The 19,610-nt window shown below is 42.3% G+C and overlaps 2 protein-coding genes across 7 annotated transcripts in view; one reads left to right on the top strand and one right to left on the bottom strand.

Moving 5' to 3' along the window:
* The window catches only part of LOC108053732 (calcium-dependent secretion activator), a 210,273-nt gene that overhangs the window by 1,494 nt on the left and 189,169 nt on the right, over positions 1-19,610 (top strand). The gene's annotated exons all lie outside the window — the stretch shown is intronic.
* Positions 5,763-7,072, bottom strand: LOC108038605 (E3 SUMO-protein ligase ZBED1-like). The gene is made up of 2 exons (XM_017115434.2): positions 6,851-7,072; positions 5,763-6,790 (listed from the first exon to the last, which is right to left on the bottom strand). Exons 1-2 carry the CDS (start codon positions 6,867-6,869, stop codon positions 6,261-6,263), a joined length of 549 nt encoding a protein of 182 aa, XP_016970923.1. The 5' UTR covers positions 6,870-7,072; the 3' UTR covers positions 5,763-6,260.

Below are 19,610 nucleotides of genomic sequence, written 5' to 3'. Positions count from 1 at the left end.
TTCGATTTTACGCTGCATATTGTTGTCCGATTTTGACAAAACTAAAAGCATAATTATGATAAAGTAAATAATTACTATGGCTCAAAGGAATATTTTGATAAATAGTCGATATAAGACAACTACCCTTGCAGAGGGTATTATAATTTCAGTCAAAAGTTTGCAACGCAATGAAGAAGTCATATATATATTCATTGTTTTTAGCAATATGGGCATAGAAATGTAGTTGTTTTTATTAAAAACAATTTTTTTTGATCTTGCTTTGCTTTTTATTTAATTTATCTTCTTCTTTCGGATACTAACAATAAGTGTAAAAAATCTTCTAGTAATCTAACAGTGATATGACGCGCTGGGAGCCATATGTCCAGATAGGCTTGAGAGTGAAGTTGTAGAGCAGGACCTTGTAGTCCAGACGCAGGGGCGATAGAGCGTTTGATATCCAGTGGAAACTGCTGGCTTTTAGTTTTAGAAGTAGTTTCATACATTCGATGTGTCTTTTCCAGGTTAGTCGTCTGTCTAGGTGCACGCCGACATACGTTACTTCGTTGACTTGGGAATTCGGCGTAATATTCAATGGTAGTGGAGGGCATGTTTGCCTGTTGGGAGTAAACGTAATGTGTTTACATTTTTGTTTATTTATTTTAATACTCCAATCAGATAGCCACATTATGTTGTGTTGCTCGGCGTGGGCACCTTGAGCGACTTGGGTTTGCAGTGTCGTCAGCAAACGTAGATGTTGTTAGCTGCTCGTTCGTAGGAATATCCCAATGTATATAGGACGAACAAAGTAGGTCCAAGTGCACTTCTTTGTTTTGATCTTATGCATGAGGCCATCGAGCCAGGTTCGATTGAAATCTTGATATACATCAAAGAATATTGCGCTGCAATATTCCCGATGCTCGAAGGCTGTGCGTATTCTGTTAACTTGATCGATTGTTTCATGGTTTTGACGGAAGCCAATTTGATTTGCCGGGATAACATTGTGTGCTTCCAGATATGGTATTTTGGGTGTTAGAAGACCATTTTCGAACAATTCAGACAGACACAATAATAAACTAATGACGGAATTGTGTGGTCTTTTCATTATGATAAAAGATTTTTCCTTTTTTTCGGATAGTAGCAGAGACGTATGATTAGGTCATAATTAGAAACCATTTTTGGGGTTATTAGGTCACTGACCGGAACCTCTTTATACCCTAGCAGAGGGTATTATAATTTTGGTCAAAAGTGTGCAACGCAGTGAAGGAGACATCTCCGACCCTATAAAGTATATATATTCTTAATCAGGATCACCTCTGAGTTGATATAAGCATGTCAGTCTGTCCGTCTGTTTCTACGCGAACTAGTCTCTCAGTTTTAAAGATATCGAATTGAAACTTCGCACACACCCTTCTTTCCTTTGCACGCAGTATATAAGTCGGAACCGACTAAAGTACCCTAAAGTATATATATTCTTGTTCAGAATCACTAGCCGAGTCGATCTAGCCATGTCCGTCTGTCCGTCTGTCCGTCTGTCTGTCCGTATGAACGCTGAGATCTCGAAAACTATAAAAGCTAGAAGATTGGCATTTTGCATGTAGATTTTAGGAGTTTTTACGCAGCGCAAGTTTGTTTCGAAATGGTGCCACGCCCCCTCTGACGCCCACAAGCCACAAGCTGTGGCCACAGTTTTGATGCTATTATGAAAATTGTAATTGATATGTATTTGTTTCGTCAATACCTATCGATTTGCCTAATAAAAGTTTGCTACGCCCACTCTAACGCCCAAAAACCTATTAAACGCTTAAGCCTGGCTAGCGCCTACATTTCCGCCTTTCATGGCCCGTGGTAGCGCCATCTAACGGATGACTTTGGAACAGCTGGCCAAGGTGCTCAACAGAGTCAACGTTAATTCTCGATAAGGATTTCTATTAAAGGAAATTGCGATGGTTTTCATTTGTCAATACCGAACTATATCCCAAGAACTATGCAAATCAAATCAAGTTAGCCAAATTGGAGGTCTGAGTAAAACAATGGTGCATGTGTGTATGTATGTAAGCATATTTATATGTATGTATTTACATTGTACACAGTTGCAATTGCCCGGCAAAGATAACTCCTTTCAAAGAAAGCTATTCGCTATACCCGTTACTCGTGTTGTGCAAACATTTAGACTTTAATATACATAATACTATTTAAGAATGTATGTGTTTATCCAATATAAGTATGTATGTTTAATATTTCTAGTGAATTTATTGCACTCAAAAACATAAACATAAACACAGCTGCTGGTGCAGGACAAAAGCTGCCAGTTGTGCTGATGCTCGTGCTTGAAAGCTGCCAATGCTAAGAGATCTCCGAATTAAAATTGATAATTTGAACTTTTTTAGCTGAGTAACGGGTATCTAATAGTCGAGGCACTCGACTATAGCGTTCTCTCTTGTTTTCAACTCATTTTAGACCACACAGCCCCTCTAGCTTGCCGTGTAATTTCCCTCGCAATTTCCACATTTCTTCTTTTGGCGATCTTTCATGTTGGCAGGGCAATTAGCGGAATTGTGAAAGTGTTCTTCCTCCTTAATTCTTCGGTGCAATAGGTATTTCAGGTTATAAATGGGATGCACTTAATTTTTCTTCAAGACTGTGCAGTCCGGCTCCAGCTCTACCTTGTGGAGTGGTTGCGGCTTTTTGATGCTGTTAATGATGTTTCTAAAGTTACTAACGAAAAGCAGGTTTCTTTAAGGGCATCGATAAGTTCATTGGGGTTACGTCTGGCTCGATTCCTTTTAGTACAACTTACAACCTGTTGCTGCTTTTTAGTTGGTACGTGTAGTAGTTTTTTTTTTAGCTTCCTCCAGGTATTCGGACACAGCTCGGAAATGTTCCTCGAATTTGGTCTGAAGTTTGGTTTCCTGAATATTCCCTTTAGTGATCGGAACAAAATGAAAATTTCTGTCCCCGACCAGCGCAACAATATTGTCGAGCTTTCCTCCCTAATGTAAATTGTTTGGGGCTTTGGTATCCGTTGGGTCTCTTGACCCAGTTCTGGTTGAATTTCAGCTAGTAGGACAAATTCAGCTAGTTTTGACAAATCTGTTGTTGTTGGACACGGTTAATTTTGTCTTATTGTTTGAGTATTGTTTTGGTTTTGTTTTGTTGTCATCTTTTTTGTTGACTTTGTGTTTGGAGCTGCAGTCGACGACATCATATAGTAAATAATTACTATATCTCGAAGGTATTTTTGATAAATAAAAAAATACAATTTTTATTATTTTTAAATTTTTTGATTTTTCTATAGGAGCTATATGGTATTCGGACGTTGATGCACTATGATCAGCGCAAACAAGTGGCCCTTACGACACCAAGCAGTGCTTGTTACGCGCGGAGCCTAATAGGCGTAAAAACGAGATCGCGAGAAGTTAAAAGCACAATGTAGAAGCGGACAGACTAAGATTACAAATACGTACGAGACTAATACTAATACTAATTTTGTGCTAAGTAAGATAAAATTAATGATTTTAGGCTTGGCAAAGAGTCGGTAGTAGAAATAATGTGGTATAGTCTATTATAGTCGTTACACACTACTCTAAACGGTTCATGCATATCAAAGTTAGATCTACAAATATTTAATGTAAGAGGAACATAGTTCCTGGTAATTCTATTAGGCACGGAGAAGCTTATGCGACCCAGTAACTCGGGACTCTCCACTTCCCCGTGAATAAGTTTATAGATAAAAGTTGTGCCAAGCATCGTTCTACGGTTTACTAAGGATGGTAGATTAATTAGGAGAAGTCTACTAGAGTAGGATGGTAAAATAAGGCTTGCATTCCAGTTAAGGCCCCGTAGAGCAAATAATAAAAAGTTCTTTTGCACAGACTCTATCCGGTCTATATGTACACCATACTGAGGACTCCAAACTGCAGAACAGTACTCCAGGATTGGACGGACTAGTGAAATGAAGAGAGTCTTTGTAACATAGGGATCATCGAATTTCCTTTTAATAAATCCAAGTACTCCCCTGGCCTTATTCACCATAGAAGTAATATGGTCACAAAACTTAAGTTTAGGGTCAAGGAGGACGCCAAGGTCATCAACATGCGTAATTTTAGACAACGCGCAACCACCCAGCGTATACGTTGCATATTGTGGGTTCACCCGAAAAAATGTCATTACTTTGCACTTAGCGCTATTTAAATCCAAAAGATTTTCACAACACCATGTTTGAAAAGCGTTTAGGTCAGATTGTAAGTCTGAACTGCTAGAAATTTCGTTATATTGCAGGCATAACTTAACGTCATCTGCGTACATAAGGACACTCGACTTTGTCAAGACTAGAGGGAGATCGTTTATAAATAAAGTAAAAAGAAGTGGGCCAAGGTGGCTTCCTTGTGGGACGCCTGAAGTAACTCGGATCAAATCAGAGATCGAGTTTTTAAAGAGGACTCGTTGAGTCCTACCACTCAGATAACTTGAGATCCATGTTAGAAGATCACATGGAAACCCTAATAAGTCTAGCTTTAATACAAGTAGCGAGTGATTTACTGAATCAAACGCTTTACTAAAGTCAGTGTAAACTACGTCAGTCTGCATGTTCTTTCTAAAGCCATTTATTACAAAAGACGTTAGCTCCAAGAGGTTTGTCGTCGTAGATCTTCGCCTTATAAATCCATGTTGACATGGAGATATAATCGATCTACAAAGATGTTGCAAATGGGGTGTAATAGTGTTTTCGAAAAGCTTTGGGATGGCGGATAATTTGTATATGCCTCTGTAATTACTTGTATTGCATTTATTTTCTTTCTTATGAGGGGAATGACAAATGACTCCTTCCAAATAAGTGGGAAATGAGATGTTTTTAAAGACAAGGTAAACAATTTGTACAGAGGTCTACACAGAGTTTCAGCACAGTACCTCAGCACGCAGCCTGGAACTCCGTCCGGACCCGGTGAATAGACAGGCTTAACTTTATGAAGATCCAAAAGAAGGGAGCTTTCGCTTAACCTCGGACAAAAAATCAAGTTCGACTTGGGTATGGCATTTGAATAAGACGGATTTGGACGGGATGAAACAGAATATGTTGTCTGGAAAAACTGGGCAAATAGATCGGCAATTGCCTGATCAGAATTTGCCGTAGAGTTTTCGAATGATAGTGATGCAGGGTAACAGGCTGATTTACGCTTAGTGTTAACAAAATTATAAAACTGTTTTGGATCTTGTGAAAATTGGACCCTACAACGAGTCAAATAGCTTTTATAACACCGGGCGTTAAGCACGATAAAATTTGACCGAGCCCTTAGGTACCGAGAGAAGGCAGATTGTGAACCGCACATTTTAAATTTATTGAAAAGTCTGGACTTAATATTTTTTAGGTGTGACAACTCTTTATTAAACCATGGAGGTTTATTTGAAATTGACGGATAGTATAACGGAACACACAGATAAAAGAAGGAATTCAATGCATTATAAAAGATATTAACGGCCTTAGCCACGTTAGTGCATGAATAAAATTCGGACCAGTCATAGCCGGATATAAAAGTATTTAAAAGATGAAAGTTTGCCTTACGAAAGCAGCGGATTCGTTTAACCGACTTTTCGGATTTTTTATTCAGCTCTGTTCTTGCGTCTACAGTCAGCTCTAGAGTTGGATGATAAGGATCTTCCGGTTGTGTAAGTGGTGACGTTCTTGATAGGCAAACGCCTTCTGAATTTGAAACAAAACACAAGTCCAGTAAACGTCCTAAGGAGTTCTTAACATGGTTCACTCCGGCGCCTCGGACAAGGTAAGCAGTACGTAAGAAATAAACTCTTTGGTCAAGAGTATGCGCTCGACCATTTGAAACGCGCTGTTCCAGCGTGTACAAACCTCCTGTTTAAGGCTGTATGGCTTGCCGAGACCTTGAGCTAGTTTGAATTTCTCATAGGCAATTGTGCTGCTTTTAAAAAAGGTCACTATTCGCATGCATTTTGTTAACACAGTCTGAATCTCTTTTATAGCAAGGCAGTCTTGTATAACCAGGTTAAGTACATAAGCATAGCACGGAAGATGTCTTTTCTCAAGAAGTTGATATGCTTTCACCATGTTGCTGGCATTATCCGTAACTATTGCGCAAACTTTTGGCAACAGACTCCATTTCATCAGTTCTGCGCGCAATGATGATGCGATATTGTCAGCAGAATGATTTGTTGCACATAGGAGTGGCTGTGTTGCCAATACTGCCGAATTTATCTTGAAGTTCCCGTCAATGAAGTGAACTGTTATGGTCAAATAACCAGTATTGGCTTTGCTAGTCCAGCAGTCCGTTGTAATCGCACACTGATCGACTGTAGTTTTTCACTGAGGGTATGTACATGTTTTTCATTTTCACGTCCTGAAGCGTTGTGCGTGACGGCAATGTGTAGCGGGGATCTAATAGCTTGACAAACTTCCTAAACCCTTCGTCCTCCACAATAGAAAAAGGTTGTATGTCCTTAGCAATCATTCCCATCAACGCCATATCAAGACTCGCTTTTCGGACCGAATTGCTGTCGTACTCATCGTGATTAAAAAATTTCTTTACTGTCGGTTGCGTTGCCTTGTACTGGCTGTGAGTTGGGTGGAATCTCTTTAAATGATCGGCAAGGTTGCTGGTGTTTCCGCTGGTTTTGTAAATCGTTTTACAAATGCGGCATTTCGCTTCCCTACCATCTTTTGTTTTTTCAAAGAGATCCCACACCGAACTTGCCAATCGGCTCAACTTTTTCAAAGATTTCTCTTGCGCCTTGCCCACTACTTCAATATCTATCGATGCTGTCTGCTCCACATCCTTGTCTCCATCTATTGTGTAAAAAAAATATATGAGAATTTAATTTCTTAATATCTTTTCCATCCACTTACTTTTTCCCTCGCCATCCATTTTTAAGGAATCACCGGAATACCGAAACCACCAAAATTTGAATATTTCTGTCGAAAACAAAAGAAATAAATATTTAATTTTTCGTATCCAAAACGTGCTTACCTTCTTAATTCTTCGAAATCCAAGTGATGCAAATTTTTTGTAATACTATCGTGATAGTCTGAAAAATATCGAAGACGGTCACCGGCGGCCAGTCATCGATATTATCGATAGTACCATCGATTTTTTTGCAGCTCTACGCTATAGTGCACAGTGGTCCGTGGTCAGTGATAATGGCTTTCTGTTCATTGAAAAATTGAAAGAAAGTTATCTCGGCTGGGCAGTAAAGTATTCCCTGCCATACATGTGATAAAATGTATCACGCAAAGTCTTGGCTATACTGTCCTGGTTTGCGATGCCATCGATAAGAGGAATGGCCTTCCCTACTATTGCGATGAATGCATCGTATATGAGAGTCATGCAATATCTATTAGGCGGCTCACAAAAAGCAGTGTTACGGAATTAATCCGGAACTGCCGTAAAAATACGGACCTGCTCGTGGCGCTTGGATCGCAGCTCACTAGTCGCATGCCAGCTGAGCCCGATTCCCCAAAGCGCAAAAAAGTCGCTGTCGGCACTATGGCCGGTGCCGTGCAACCTGCTGCCCGCGATTCGATTCCAGCTCAGCTGCCAATCTTAGGCGCCACTCAAATGGTATTAAGATCGGGGGCAAAAAGTGATTCGGTACCCGAAGTTGCTGGAACCGATGTGGATCAAAATAAAGTAGTTGCCCAAACACCTCATGTGGACTTAACAACCGGATTACCGGCCGATAATGGTAGTACAGATAAAAACTCTGTAGTACCAAAAAGCGTTGCATGTGTTGTACCAAAAACGGTTTCTTGTGTTCGGGTGCCCCAGCTAAAACATGTATTTGTTTCACGGCTCGCCCCAGACCTCTCATCAATGGATTTTACGGCTGATATCCGTAACAAAATCCAAATTGATGATTTGAAGGTCGAACAATTTAAATTGTCTCATGCTAGGAAAGTATAATCATTTAAGATTGGTATTCCTTTTGCTCTTTTTGCATCTGTGTGCTTCGCCAGTTTCTGGCCCGAGGGCATATTTGTAAAAGAATACGAAGCTAAGAGAAAAAAGAATAGTTCAGGAGAAAAAACTAGCCTGCTCTTTTCTTCTTTCCTATCAGAATACTAGAGGCCTACTTAGTAAGCTGACTAAATTGTACCCGGATAGTTTTTCATTCCCATATAATATTATGGTATGTACAGAGACCTGGTTAAGGCCGGAAATTCGTAGCGTTGAAATTCTCCCGGATAATTTACAGGCTTGATCGTCAGTCCAGACGTGGAGGTGGAGTCCTGATTGCTGTCGACTAAACCTTTTCGTCTGAATTACAAACTTTCGAATAATTTTATGACATCGAATTCCTAGGTATAAAATTATCGTTCCCCGGTAGTTTTGTATATATTACTTAGTTATTCCGTCCATTTCAAAAAAACTGTCAGATACGAGGGCAGTCCGATAAGTACTTAGCCTCACCGCCCGATGGCGTCACTATCGCAAGAGAAATTTACTATCGTGCAGTACATTCTCGTAGATGGCTGCTGTCGAAATTTCAGCCGAATCGGACTCGTAGTTTTGTCTTGACTGCGTGTGGAATCGGACGTGTCCGCGAATTTTAGAAAAATGGAGAAAGAGCAATATCGGTCTGTGATTCCCATTCTTGTATTTGGTAGGGAAATCGCACAGCGAAATCAAAGAAATCAAACGGTTACTCTTTTCCTTCGATGGCGACCGTCAAAAATTGGTTTAACGAGTTTCAACGGTTTTTGATGAGCCACGCCCAGGTGCCCCGAAAACGACTACCACGGAGGATAACGTGACAAAAATTCTCGATCTCGTATTGGCAGACCGCCGATTGAAGATAGCTGAGACAGTAGGCATGTCAAAAGACCGAGTGGGTCATATCCTGCATGAAATTTTGGGCATGAGAAAGAGGTCGGCGCGATGGGTGCCGCGTTTGCTCACTCCGGACAACAAACGCAACCGTGAGACCTCTTCAGAGCAGTATTTGACGCTGTTTATGCGCAATCTGAAGGAGTTTCTGCGTCGTTTCGTTCCCGTCGACGAAACATGGATCCATTGGTATACACCAGAGACCGAGGAACAGTCGAAACAGTGGACTTCACCCGGCGAACCTGCTCCGAAGAAGGCGAAGACTGTCCCATCGGCCGGAAAGGGGATGGCCACCGTTTTTTGCAGAATTGCAGAAAATTCGGCCCCATTTGGCGAAGAAAAATGTGCTCTTCCATCATGACAATGCACCGTCTCACACTTCCGCCCTCGCCAAGGTCAAATTGGTCGAATTGGGCTACGAACTGCTACCCCATCCACCATATTCTCCAGATTTAGCCCCGTGTGACTTCTTTTTATTTTCAAACTTGAAAAAGTCACTCGCTGGACAGAAATTTGCGTCGAATGAGGAGGTCGTCGCCGCCACAGAGGCCTATTTTGCAGACCTTGAGAAAACGTATTTTTCAGACGGGTTAAAGAAGTTGGAGCATCGCTGGGTCAAGTGTATCGAGCTAAAAGTAGATTATGTTGAGAAATAAATCGCCACTTTTCCAAAATTTTCATTTTTCTTTTGGAGGCTAAGTACGTATCGGACCACCCTCGTACCTAGTGTGACATTGTCCCCAGACGAAAACTCTAATATTTTACTTCCTTTAGTGCAGCATGACTTTATTGACTACTTGCTTGACATCGCGCTATCCCAAGTGAACCATGTTAAAAAACTCCTTAGGAAGTTTACTGGACTTGTGTTTTGTGTTAAATTCAGAAGGCGTTTGTCTATTAAAAAATCACCACTTACACAACGGGAAGATCCTTACCATCCAACTTTAGAGCTGAATTTATGCCATATCCAAGTCAAACTTAATTGTTGTCCGAGGTCAAGCGAAAGCTTCCGTCTCTTGGATTTCCACAAAGTTAAACCAGTCTATTCACCGGGTCTGGACTGAGTTCCAGGCTGCGTGCTTAAATACTGTGCTGAAACTCTGTGTTGACCTCTGCACAAATTGTTTACCTTGTCTTTAAAAACTTCTCCCACTTATTTGGAAGGAGTCATTTGTTATTCTCCTTCATAAGAAAGTAAATAAATCAAATACAAGCAATTACAGAGGCATATCCAAATTATCCGCCATCCCAAAGCTTTTCTAAAACGTTATTACACTTCACTTGCAAAATCTTTGTAGATCAATTATATCTGCATGTCAACATGGATTTATAAGGCGAAGATCTACGACGACAACTTTCTTGGAGCTATCATCTTTTGTAATAAATGGCTTCAGAAAGAACATGCCGACTGACGTAGTTTACACTGATTTCAGTAAAGCGTTTGATTCAGTAAACCACTCGCTTCTTGTATTAAAGCTAGGGTTATTAGGGTTTCCATGTGATCTTCTAACATGGATCTTAAGTTATCTAAGTGGTAGGACTCAACGAGTCCTCTTTAAAAACTTTATCTCTAATTTGATCAAAGTAACTTCAGGCGTCCGACAAGGAAGCCACCTTGGCGCACTTCCTTTTACTTTATTTATAAACGATCTCCCTCTAGTCTTGACAAAGTCGCGTGCCCTTATGTACGCACATGACGTTAAGTTATGCCTGCAATATAACGAAATTTCCAGCAGTTCAGACTTACAATCGGACCTAAATGCTTTTCAAACATGGGGTTTGAAAATTTTTTTGAATTTAAATAGCGCTCAACTTATTCACGGGGATGTGGATAGTCCCGAGTTACTGGGTCGCATAAACTTCACCGTGCCTAATAGAATTACCAGGAACTATGTTTCTCATACTTTAAATATTTGTAGATCTAATTATGATATGCATGAACCGTTTAGAGTGCTGTGTAACGACTATAATAGACTATACCATGTTATTTCTACTACCGACTCTTTGTCAAGCTTAAAATCATTAATTTTATCTTACTTAGCACAAAATTAGTATTAGTCTGGTACGTAATTCTAATCTAAGTCTGTCCGCTTTTATATTGTCCTTTTTCACTTCTCGCGATCTCGTTTTTACGCCCATTGGGGAATAGGGCTCCGCGCGTAACAAGCACTGCTTGGTGTCATTTGCGCTGATCATAGTACATCAACGTCCGATTAAAAATATTACAAATCACGTATTCTTAACTGTAAATTGAATTTCAATTTCAAAGATATATCCGATTGTTCCTATGGGAGCTATAGGATATAGACGTCCGATCGAGCTGAGCTTGCAAACGGCATTGAAACAGACGAACAGACAGACAGACGGACATGGCTATATCGACTCCCCTATTGATCCTGATCAAGAATATATATACTTTATGGGGTCGGAAACATCTCCTTCACTGCGTTATAAACTTCTGACCAAAATTATAATACCCTCTGCAAGGGTATAAAAACAGCAAAAAAATATAACTTTTAAAATCTTAACTTTTTTTATGTAAAAAAGGGGAATCTGCTGAATTAATGGATTTGTCATATTTTGACATTAAAATCGTAGAGCTGGTAAGCAAATAAACGTAAGCCTGTAACAGTATGCAAAACTAACCAATAAAACTAAGATCGGCCTGCCAGTGGATCCGGCCATTAAAAATTCACTGGGACACCCACCGTAGGATGGGTGGGTGGTAGAGATAGGCAATGTTGTATGTGAGACATCGATTTCTATCGATTTAGAATTGGGAACTTTTGGGACATTGAGAAACACAGCAATGGAGGACAATTGGTCTTGGTTACAGATCGCAGATCAATTGCTACCTGATTTCTTATTTCGGTTGGATACTTAAATATGTGGTCGTGACCCGTGAGGATAATAACACGATCAGGAACACGATCTTCTCAGACGACCAGTTAGGTGGGATGCGAACCGTGTCTTGCAAAGTCCACAAATCCAGAGACCGTAGTCGGAATGTAGGCTGGAGAAGATCGGTCGATTATAAGACGCGTTAACATAAGTTAGTGTATTTTAGGTGGACTTCTTGAAGGTATTTGGATTGGCTGCAACGGTGGTAGACCATTTTAATCCCGAAAGCGTGAAGAACGCCGAAAAATTCCATGCTAGGGAGATAGAACACTACGCTGAGGACAAGAAGGACCCGTATCCATGAGCTATAAAAAATCGAACAGAAAAATCAAGAGGGATGGCTGATTGAACAGATCGATTGAGCTGATCGACGGTTCCGAGGTCTTCAAGGCTCGTACTTATCCGATGTCTCCTGCGAAGCAGAAAATGGTAGAGGTCGAGGTCAACAAGATGACAGTGCTCGGAGCCACGAGGAGAGCAAAAGCCAGTGGAGCAACCGGACCACGGCGGTGTCGCAGACTCGAAAGGACAGCTTCTGCTTAAATGCATGTAAGCTCAACGATGTGACGGTCAAAGACGCTCACCCATTGCCCAGCATAGACGGCCTCCTATCCAAAATCCATCAAACGCATTACGTTTCCATGCAGACTTTAAAAGACGGTGCGGTGCTGTTCCAGTGGCTGTACGCCAAAGGGATGCCATTCACGTGCATTACGAATCATGCAAGCTTAAAGCGGTTTATGTCCATGAAGGACCTTTCAGGTCGGTTGGCTATGTGGTCGTTACAGCTTAAGTGATTCCATTTCAATATCGAGCTCAGAAAAACGTCGTATCCTTCACCTTTCCGTGATGTGTTCTTCTGTCCCGGCATGGTGCTGCAAGTCCAAAAGTTCATGCGCGGGCGTTAAGTCTGCAAGGAGTCGAAGGCGCCGAATTTCCCAGTCAACTGGCGGCTAGACAGAGCAGCCATTTCCGTAGCTGTACATCGATTTCTGGAGAAATATTTTACAAGTTTGGTGTTCATATAATCGTGCGCTCGGACAACGGTTCACGTCAAAAATTTTCAAGGGGACGATGGACCCCTTTGGCATTTCGCATCTCAAGACTTAATTGGATGATGACCATCGAGAATGTGACACGTATTTCCCGGAGATCGAGGTGGCAATTCGCCACGCGATTCACTCGGAGACTGGCGAAGCGCCCTTTCTTACAGTATTCGGACTGGAAGTTGAAGTCCTTGGTTAGTCTTTAAACAGCTGGAATCGGAACGGCCGACAGACTCAATGTGATCCATACCAACGTGCAAAAGAACTTTGAAAGCCCCTACTATAGCAGTCACCAGCGTTAAGGCAGGCTTGCACCTTGTTGGCGCCCAAAACCTGATTTTTTTCTGGAATTTATTTCTTGGAAAGTATGGTAGGTGTGGGAATAAAATTTTAGCCAGTTGTAGGGTACAGTTTATTGAAGCTACACAATTTTTTTGAGTGCGATCCAAGCGAAGGGGGGAGGGGGAGTACCGAACAATGGCGGCATGTCCGCGAAAAACTCGTCCTCATGGCGGATTTTTTGGAATGTTAAGAAATAATCTGAAACGCAAAAAACGAATATATTCTTAATCTGTACACTTGCTCGCATGGCTTGAACTAGGATAATTGAAAAAACATAAAAAATGCAAAAATTATGAGCTTTTGAAAAAAAAATCGGTTTTTTCCTCATTTTTTCGTTACTCATTATTTTTTTAAATAAACAATTTTTAATATTTTCAAAAGATCCTAGTCTATACCATGCACATACTTCTGAGGAACATGTATAAAAAATTTCATGACGATTGCTCAATTTTTGCGGCTTGTACGACTTCCGCCAACTCGGAAAACATGGTTTCGAGAAAAACGCGTTTGAAAATTTTCACTATAATGGCAACGCGCTTGACACCGGTCCACCAAACGACCGATAACTTTCGTAATTCAAGAGATTTCGACTTGAAATTTTAGGAGAGTAAAATTAAAACATGTATGTATCCGAAACTGCAAAAAAAAAAATTTGATTTTTTTGACTTCACAAGGTGCAAGCCTGCCTTAAGACCAAAGAGCCGGGTCAAAAAGTGTATCGCTGCAACTTCATCATTAGCGACTTTAAGGCCTTTAACGATAAGTTTGCTCGGAAGGTCCTTATAGCTCGGGTGGAGAAAGCGGTCGGCAACAATGTCTACGAGCTGAAAGATCTGTAAGGACGTCGGATAGGGTGTAATCTAAAAGGCAGCGCACAGTAAACAAGCGTATAAAACAACTGAAGCAGTACTTCCAGGCAAAAGTGGACACCGCGAGGGGCTTGGAAGTTTGTGAACTGCACATGACGATTTCATCCAGGTGTCACCAAATCCTCCAAATAATTACGTCAATTTGTGTCTTCCTGGGTGGTGTTGCATTTCAAGTGGGAATTGCTAAAAAAAAATATGAAAATATAAAATCATTTAGGCTATCGATAAAGTTTAAAGTGGTGCCCCTCCTGCTGATGCTTTTAATCTAGCTATTTAATTGGGATCTGGGTTTTCGCTAATATAGCCTGTAACGATCCTGCTGTGCTGAGATAGTTCAACGGTGTCCAGGTGTTCGTTCCAACATTTTTATTTATGTCAGGAGTGGTTGCTGTAAGAGTTGGACCCGGTTCCCAGAGAATGACACGTACGGGGTTAGGTGAAATTGAAGGGTATTACGTTTACTCAAATTAAATTTTACAGAGTTTAAGTCAAAGATAGTGCGACGAGGCGGGTCAGTACGTCGGCGTTGTCGTCTAGCGTGTTCTTGAGCTGCTTCTGGTCGTCCTTTGATAGTTGCGCAGCGGTTGGCGTCCTGTATGCTCCGGTAGATATGGTTGTGCCGGAGCGGGTGCCTCAGCCACGTGGCCCCTCTGGACTAGGCCAGGATATGTTTCCCCTTACGTCTAGGTAGGTACGTCCCGAAACCACTGAGGTCTACCCGGGTGAGAGAAGGTGTGGAGTCCACTTAGGTCTTTCAGGTGATGAGAGAGAAGTTTGGAGGCCACTTAGGTCTTCCAGGGTATGTGAGAAAGTTTGGAGGCCACTAATGTCTTCCAGGCTATGAGAGAGAGGTTTGGAGGCCACTTAGGACTTCCAGGTTATGAGAGAAAGTTTGGAGGCCACTTAGGTCTTCCAGGTTATGAGACGGGTGATCTACTCGGTGAACCGAGTGATGGCTCGAGGTTGGAGTCGGCTGCCACTAATGGCGGCTTCGTCCCTCGAAGTCGGGAGTGGGTGGTGGAATCCCCAAGAGCTACTGTCACTGATGACGGTCGGCCTTTCTGGGAGTGGGTAAAGGGAGGAAGGGGAAGGTTAACTACAATGTATTTGGACTTCACAATCAGCTCCCAGAGAGGTTGCTCACACCCATGCGTAAGGCTTACCTTCTCTGATTGCGGTCGGTTGCAGAGTGACTTGGAGGGGGAACAGGTGCCATTTTTATACCCGTTGGCCCCGATTAGTGTGGCCGTACAACGGCAAAATCGCGTGCCATGCGACCTAGCGCGTGTGGCCAGGTGGTCGGTGGTCAGTGTGCCCAGCTCTTCATTTGGCGCGCCCGCCTGACTATTTAACTTTCACTTCATGCTTTTATCGGTTAAACTTAATTTTTTTGCTCTTAACCTAGGCTTATTATTATATTATTATTATTATTATATAAATATATATATTTTCTAATGTTTATGCTCTGGAGCGTCACACCTCCCCCCCGCTTGCGAAGGCACGAAGTGCGGAATCGTTATTTTCGACCCTCTGCCGAATATCACCTTTCATGTTTTGTCGGCATCCTCAACCAAGATGGTCTGCTGACGCCCTTTCCGCTTCTGCCTCCAGCGCTCCTTCACCTCGTCCACTGCCTTGGCCGACAACACTGCATCCGATGGTACCGTCCACCTCATCTCGTTGGTGAACACATCCGGATGTTCCTGCTGTTGTACTGCTGTTGGAACCGGTGGGCCGTGCGGTGCATCCGCCCTTTGCTGGTCTTCTGTGCCTGGATCCGGAGGGTGTAATTCCAGTAAGTCCCTATCCGGCGAAGGCGTACAAACCCTTGGCACGAGTTGGTGTCAGCCGGGGGGTTTTTCGGGACGTGTGCCATTCTTGCTCTTCCGCTACGGGTGCTTCGGATGGTTGCGCCAGTGCACATTGGGCCAGCGAGCCGATTTTTCGACGAAAATTAAAGTTTTAAAGCTAGCTTCTTCAAATTTGGTGCATATGATAGTGTCGATGCACATATTAATATATCTAAGTTTCAGACTGATCTGACCACGCCTTCCCTAGCCGCCCATATGAGATAGGTTTTCTCTTATTGATACTTGTACGGTAATAAATATTGCTAGCGCTCGTTAAATTCAACAAATGTTTTTAATTCATTTTTTTAACACTTAACCTTAATATTAATAAGTAAAAAATAACAATGCATTCAAAATGACTATAAATGGGTATTTGACATTTAACAAGAAAGGAAAGCTAGCTTCGGGCGGCGCCGAAGTTGATATACCCTTGCAGAATACCCTGTAAATTATATTCTCCAAAATTATTCATATGCGTTCTTAATACTCATAAAAAATCCCAACTTCCTAACTTTAAAAACACCAAAGTTATGGCATTTCCAATCGTTCAGTTATATGGCAGCTATAGGATATAGTCGGCCGATCCTTATGAAATTTGATAGGTCGGATTGATTGGCCAAAAATAAAACCCATAGAAAATCCCAACTTCCTAACTTAACAAACACCAAAGTTATGGCATTTCCGATCAATCAGTTATATGGCAGCTAAAGGATATAGTCGGCCGATCCTTATGAAATTTGGTAGGTCGAATTGATTGGTCAAATATAGGTTAGGTTAGGACGGCTGCCAGGCTGTAGCCTGGTACACTTAGACCTCTGTGGGTCCATTGTGATACCGTATGATCTCTATTTTTGGGTCCCCTATCCGTTAAGAGTCAGCCTGTAAGTTGGTCGATCAGCAGGTCCCCCATCCGGAGGATTTAATAAAAGAGCTTAGACTCTTCAGGTTAGTCTGCGATATTTCGGTCAGGTCATTTATGAAAGGATATCCTAAGTGTTTCAGTCTGAGCCTGCATAGGGCTGGGCATGAACAGAGTAGGTGTTCCACCGTTTCCTCTTCTTCCTCATCCCTGCAGCTTCTGCAAAAATCGTTTTTTGGGGCTTTTAGCCTGCCGGCGTGTGCGCCAACGAGCCAGTGGCCTGTGAGTACTCGAATTAGCATGCTGCACTCAGTGCGGCTGAAATTGAGTAGTTCTGATGTTTTCTTATTGTTTATTACAGGCCATGTCTGGTGAGAGATTCGGCATTGCGGTGTGTTTTGCCAATAAGTGTTGGCTAATTTGCTGAAGTGGTTTTTAATAATTAGCTTACAAGTAGCCATCGGCATGCCGACATTCTCCTTTCCTGGAAGGAGAGGTATGGTGGTGCCTTGCCTGGCTAGCTCGTCTGCTATACAGTTGCCTACGATATCCCGGTGACCCGGAACCCATATAAGGCTGACAGTAAACTGATTAGCCATCTCGTGGAGAGATTTGCGACAGTCTGCTATTGTTCGGGAGTTTGTGTTTGTCGAGTAGATTGGTTTAATAGCCGCTTGGCTATCACTATATATGTTTATGTGTCTGTTCTGGGTGTTTAACTCCCTTAAACAGACAAGTGCTTCCATTATAGCGTACACTTCCGCTTGGAAGACACTGCAGTGGTCAGGAAGTCTGAAAGACCGCCTGATCTCTAATTGCTCGGAGTATATGCCTCCACCTACGTGTCCGTCTAGTTTGGAGCCGTCTGTATATAGACAGATTGCGTCTATTGAGCCCGGTCGGCCACGATCCCAAACTTCCCTGCCTGGGATCAGAGCTTCGAAGGGCGTGTGATTGTATTCACGGGTTTTACATAGATCCGTTTTTGGCGGGATCAATTTGTCATGCTGAAGAATCTTAGCGTGACCATACAGTTGGGCTTTCCATTGCCCTGTATCCCTTAGTCGAATGGCTGCCGATTTCGCCCTTTCCATTCCTGCTAAGTCCAGGCTCTGGAGGTTCAAGATCGCATTCAGCGCTTCGTTTGGGGTAGTTCGAAGGGCTCCACTCATACACAAGGCCGCCATGCGCTGTACTTTGTTAAGTGGAGTTAAGATACATTGTTTGTGTAAAGCGGTCCACTCCAGAGCCACTCCATATAGTAGGATTGGCTTGACTACCGCTATGTATATCCAATTGACTATTTTAGGGGACATACCCCATCTTAGCCCAATTGCTTTTTTACAAGAGTAAAGTGCAATGGTCGCTTTCTTGGTTCTCTCTTGGTTGTTTAGTCCCCATTTAAGACGCTTATCTAATACTAACCCCAAGTATCTTGCGTGCTCGCTAAAAGAGAGATTACAGTTGTTTAAAGTGGGTGGGTTAAGTTTAGGGATTTTGTATCTATTTGTAAAAAGGACTAGTTCCGTTTTTGAGGGATTTACCCCAAGTCCGTTCTTTGTAGTCCATTCCGATAGTGTTTTTAGTTTTGCGGTCATAAGATCGCATAACGTTTGTGGGTACCTACCATTAAAGATGATAGCGACATCGTCTGCGTATGCCACTATTTTACAGCCTCCTCCTTCAAGAATCCGCAGTAGTTTATTTACCGCGATATTCCATAAAAGGGGGTGATAGTACACCTCCTTGCGGAGTGCCTCTGTTCACTAATCTAGTCTGGGTCGAGGTCCCTAGTGTGGCCGTGACCAATCTGCTTATCAGCAATTTGTGGATCAGCCCCACCAGCGGTTGCTCAACCCCTAGTTCAGTGAGGGATTCTGTTATTGCCGTGGGGAGCACGTTGTTGAACGCTCCTTCTATGTCAAGGAAGGCGATCAAGGTGTATTCTTGTATACTGAGTGATTTCTCGATGTTGCTTACTACCAAGTGTAGCGCCGATTCGGTCGACTTACCTTTGGTGTATGCGTGTTGCGCCTCTGATATCTGCGTCGGGTCAATGATGTCTCTAATATGTAGACCTAACAGTCTTTTTAAGATTTTTAGCAGGAATGATGTCAGACTTATCGGTCTGAAATCCTTCGCTGTAGTATGGGTGGCTTTCCCTGCCTTAGGGATGAAAACGACTTTCGTTTCCCGCCATGCTGTAGGTAGTTCTCCTACTGCAAGAATGGTCTGGAATATTTTTCTCAGCCAGTTTATAGCTAGTTCTCCTGCTTGTTGAATATGTGCCGGTGTTATATTATCCGGTCCCGGCGATTTGTATGGCTTAAAACTATGAATGGACCAGCTTATATTACGGTCTGATAGTAGGAGATTTAAGTTTATTCCTTCTCCGGTGTGTCTTCCTGGGGGATGTCCTGATTGTAGGCTCCCTGGGAAGTGAGCGTCTAGGAGTAGGTTTAGGGATTCTTCACTAGAATCCGACCATGATCCGTCAGCCTTTTGGAGATAGCCTAGGGATACGGCTGTCTTAGAAAGTATTTTTCTGAGCCTTGCGGCATCAGTTGTCTTTTCAATGTCCGAGCAGAAGTTCTGCCACGCAGTTCTCTTCTCTTTTCTAATGGCCTTTTTGTATGTGGCTAGTTCCTTTTTGTAGCTTTGCCAGTTTATGTCCTCATTTGCAGCTTTCGCTCTGTTGAACAGGTTTCTGCATTTGGCTCTGAGGATTGATAATTGCTGGGTCCACCAAGGAGGTTTTTTCCTTCCCCTTGGTTTCCCTAACGGGCATGCAGCTGAGAATACCGCGTTGCATGCTTCTGTGAATTTGTTTACTATATTATCTAGCTCCTGAGTGCAAGGAGTGCTTTCTGGTGGCTTCCTGGGGAGGAAGTTCGATAGAATTTCTTTGTATTTAT

Source organism: Drosophila rhopaloa, unplaced genomic scaffold, assembly GCF_018152115.1.
Source record: "Drosophila rhopaloa isolate 14029-0021.01 unplaced genomic scaffold, ASM1815211v1 contig_203, whole genome shotgun sequence".
In the NCBI taxonomy this organism is placed as follows: Eukaryota; Metazoa; Arthropoda; class Insecta; order Diptera; family Drosophilidae; genus Drosophila; species Drosophila rhopaloa.
This window is presented reverse-complemented; position numbering and strand designations above follow the sequence as displayed.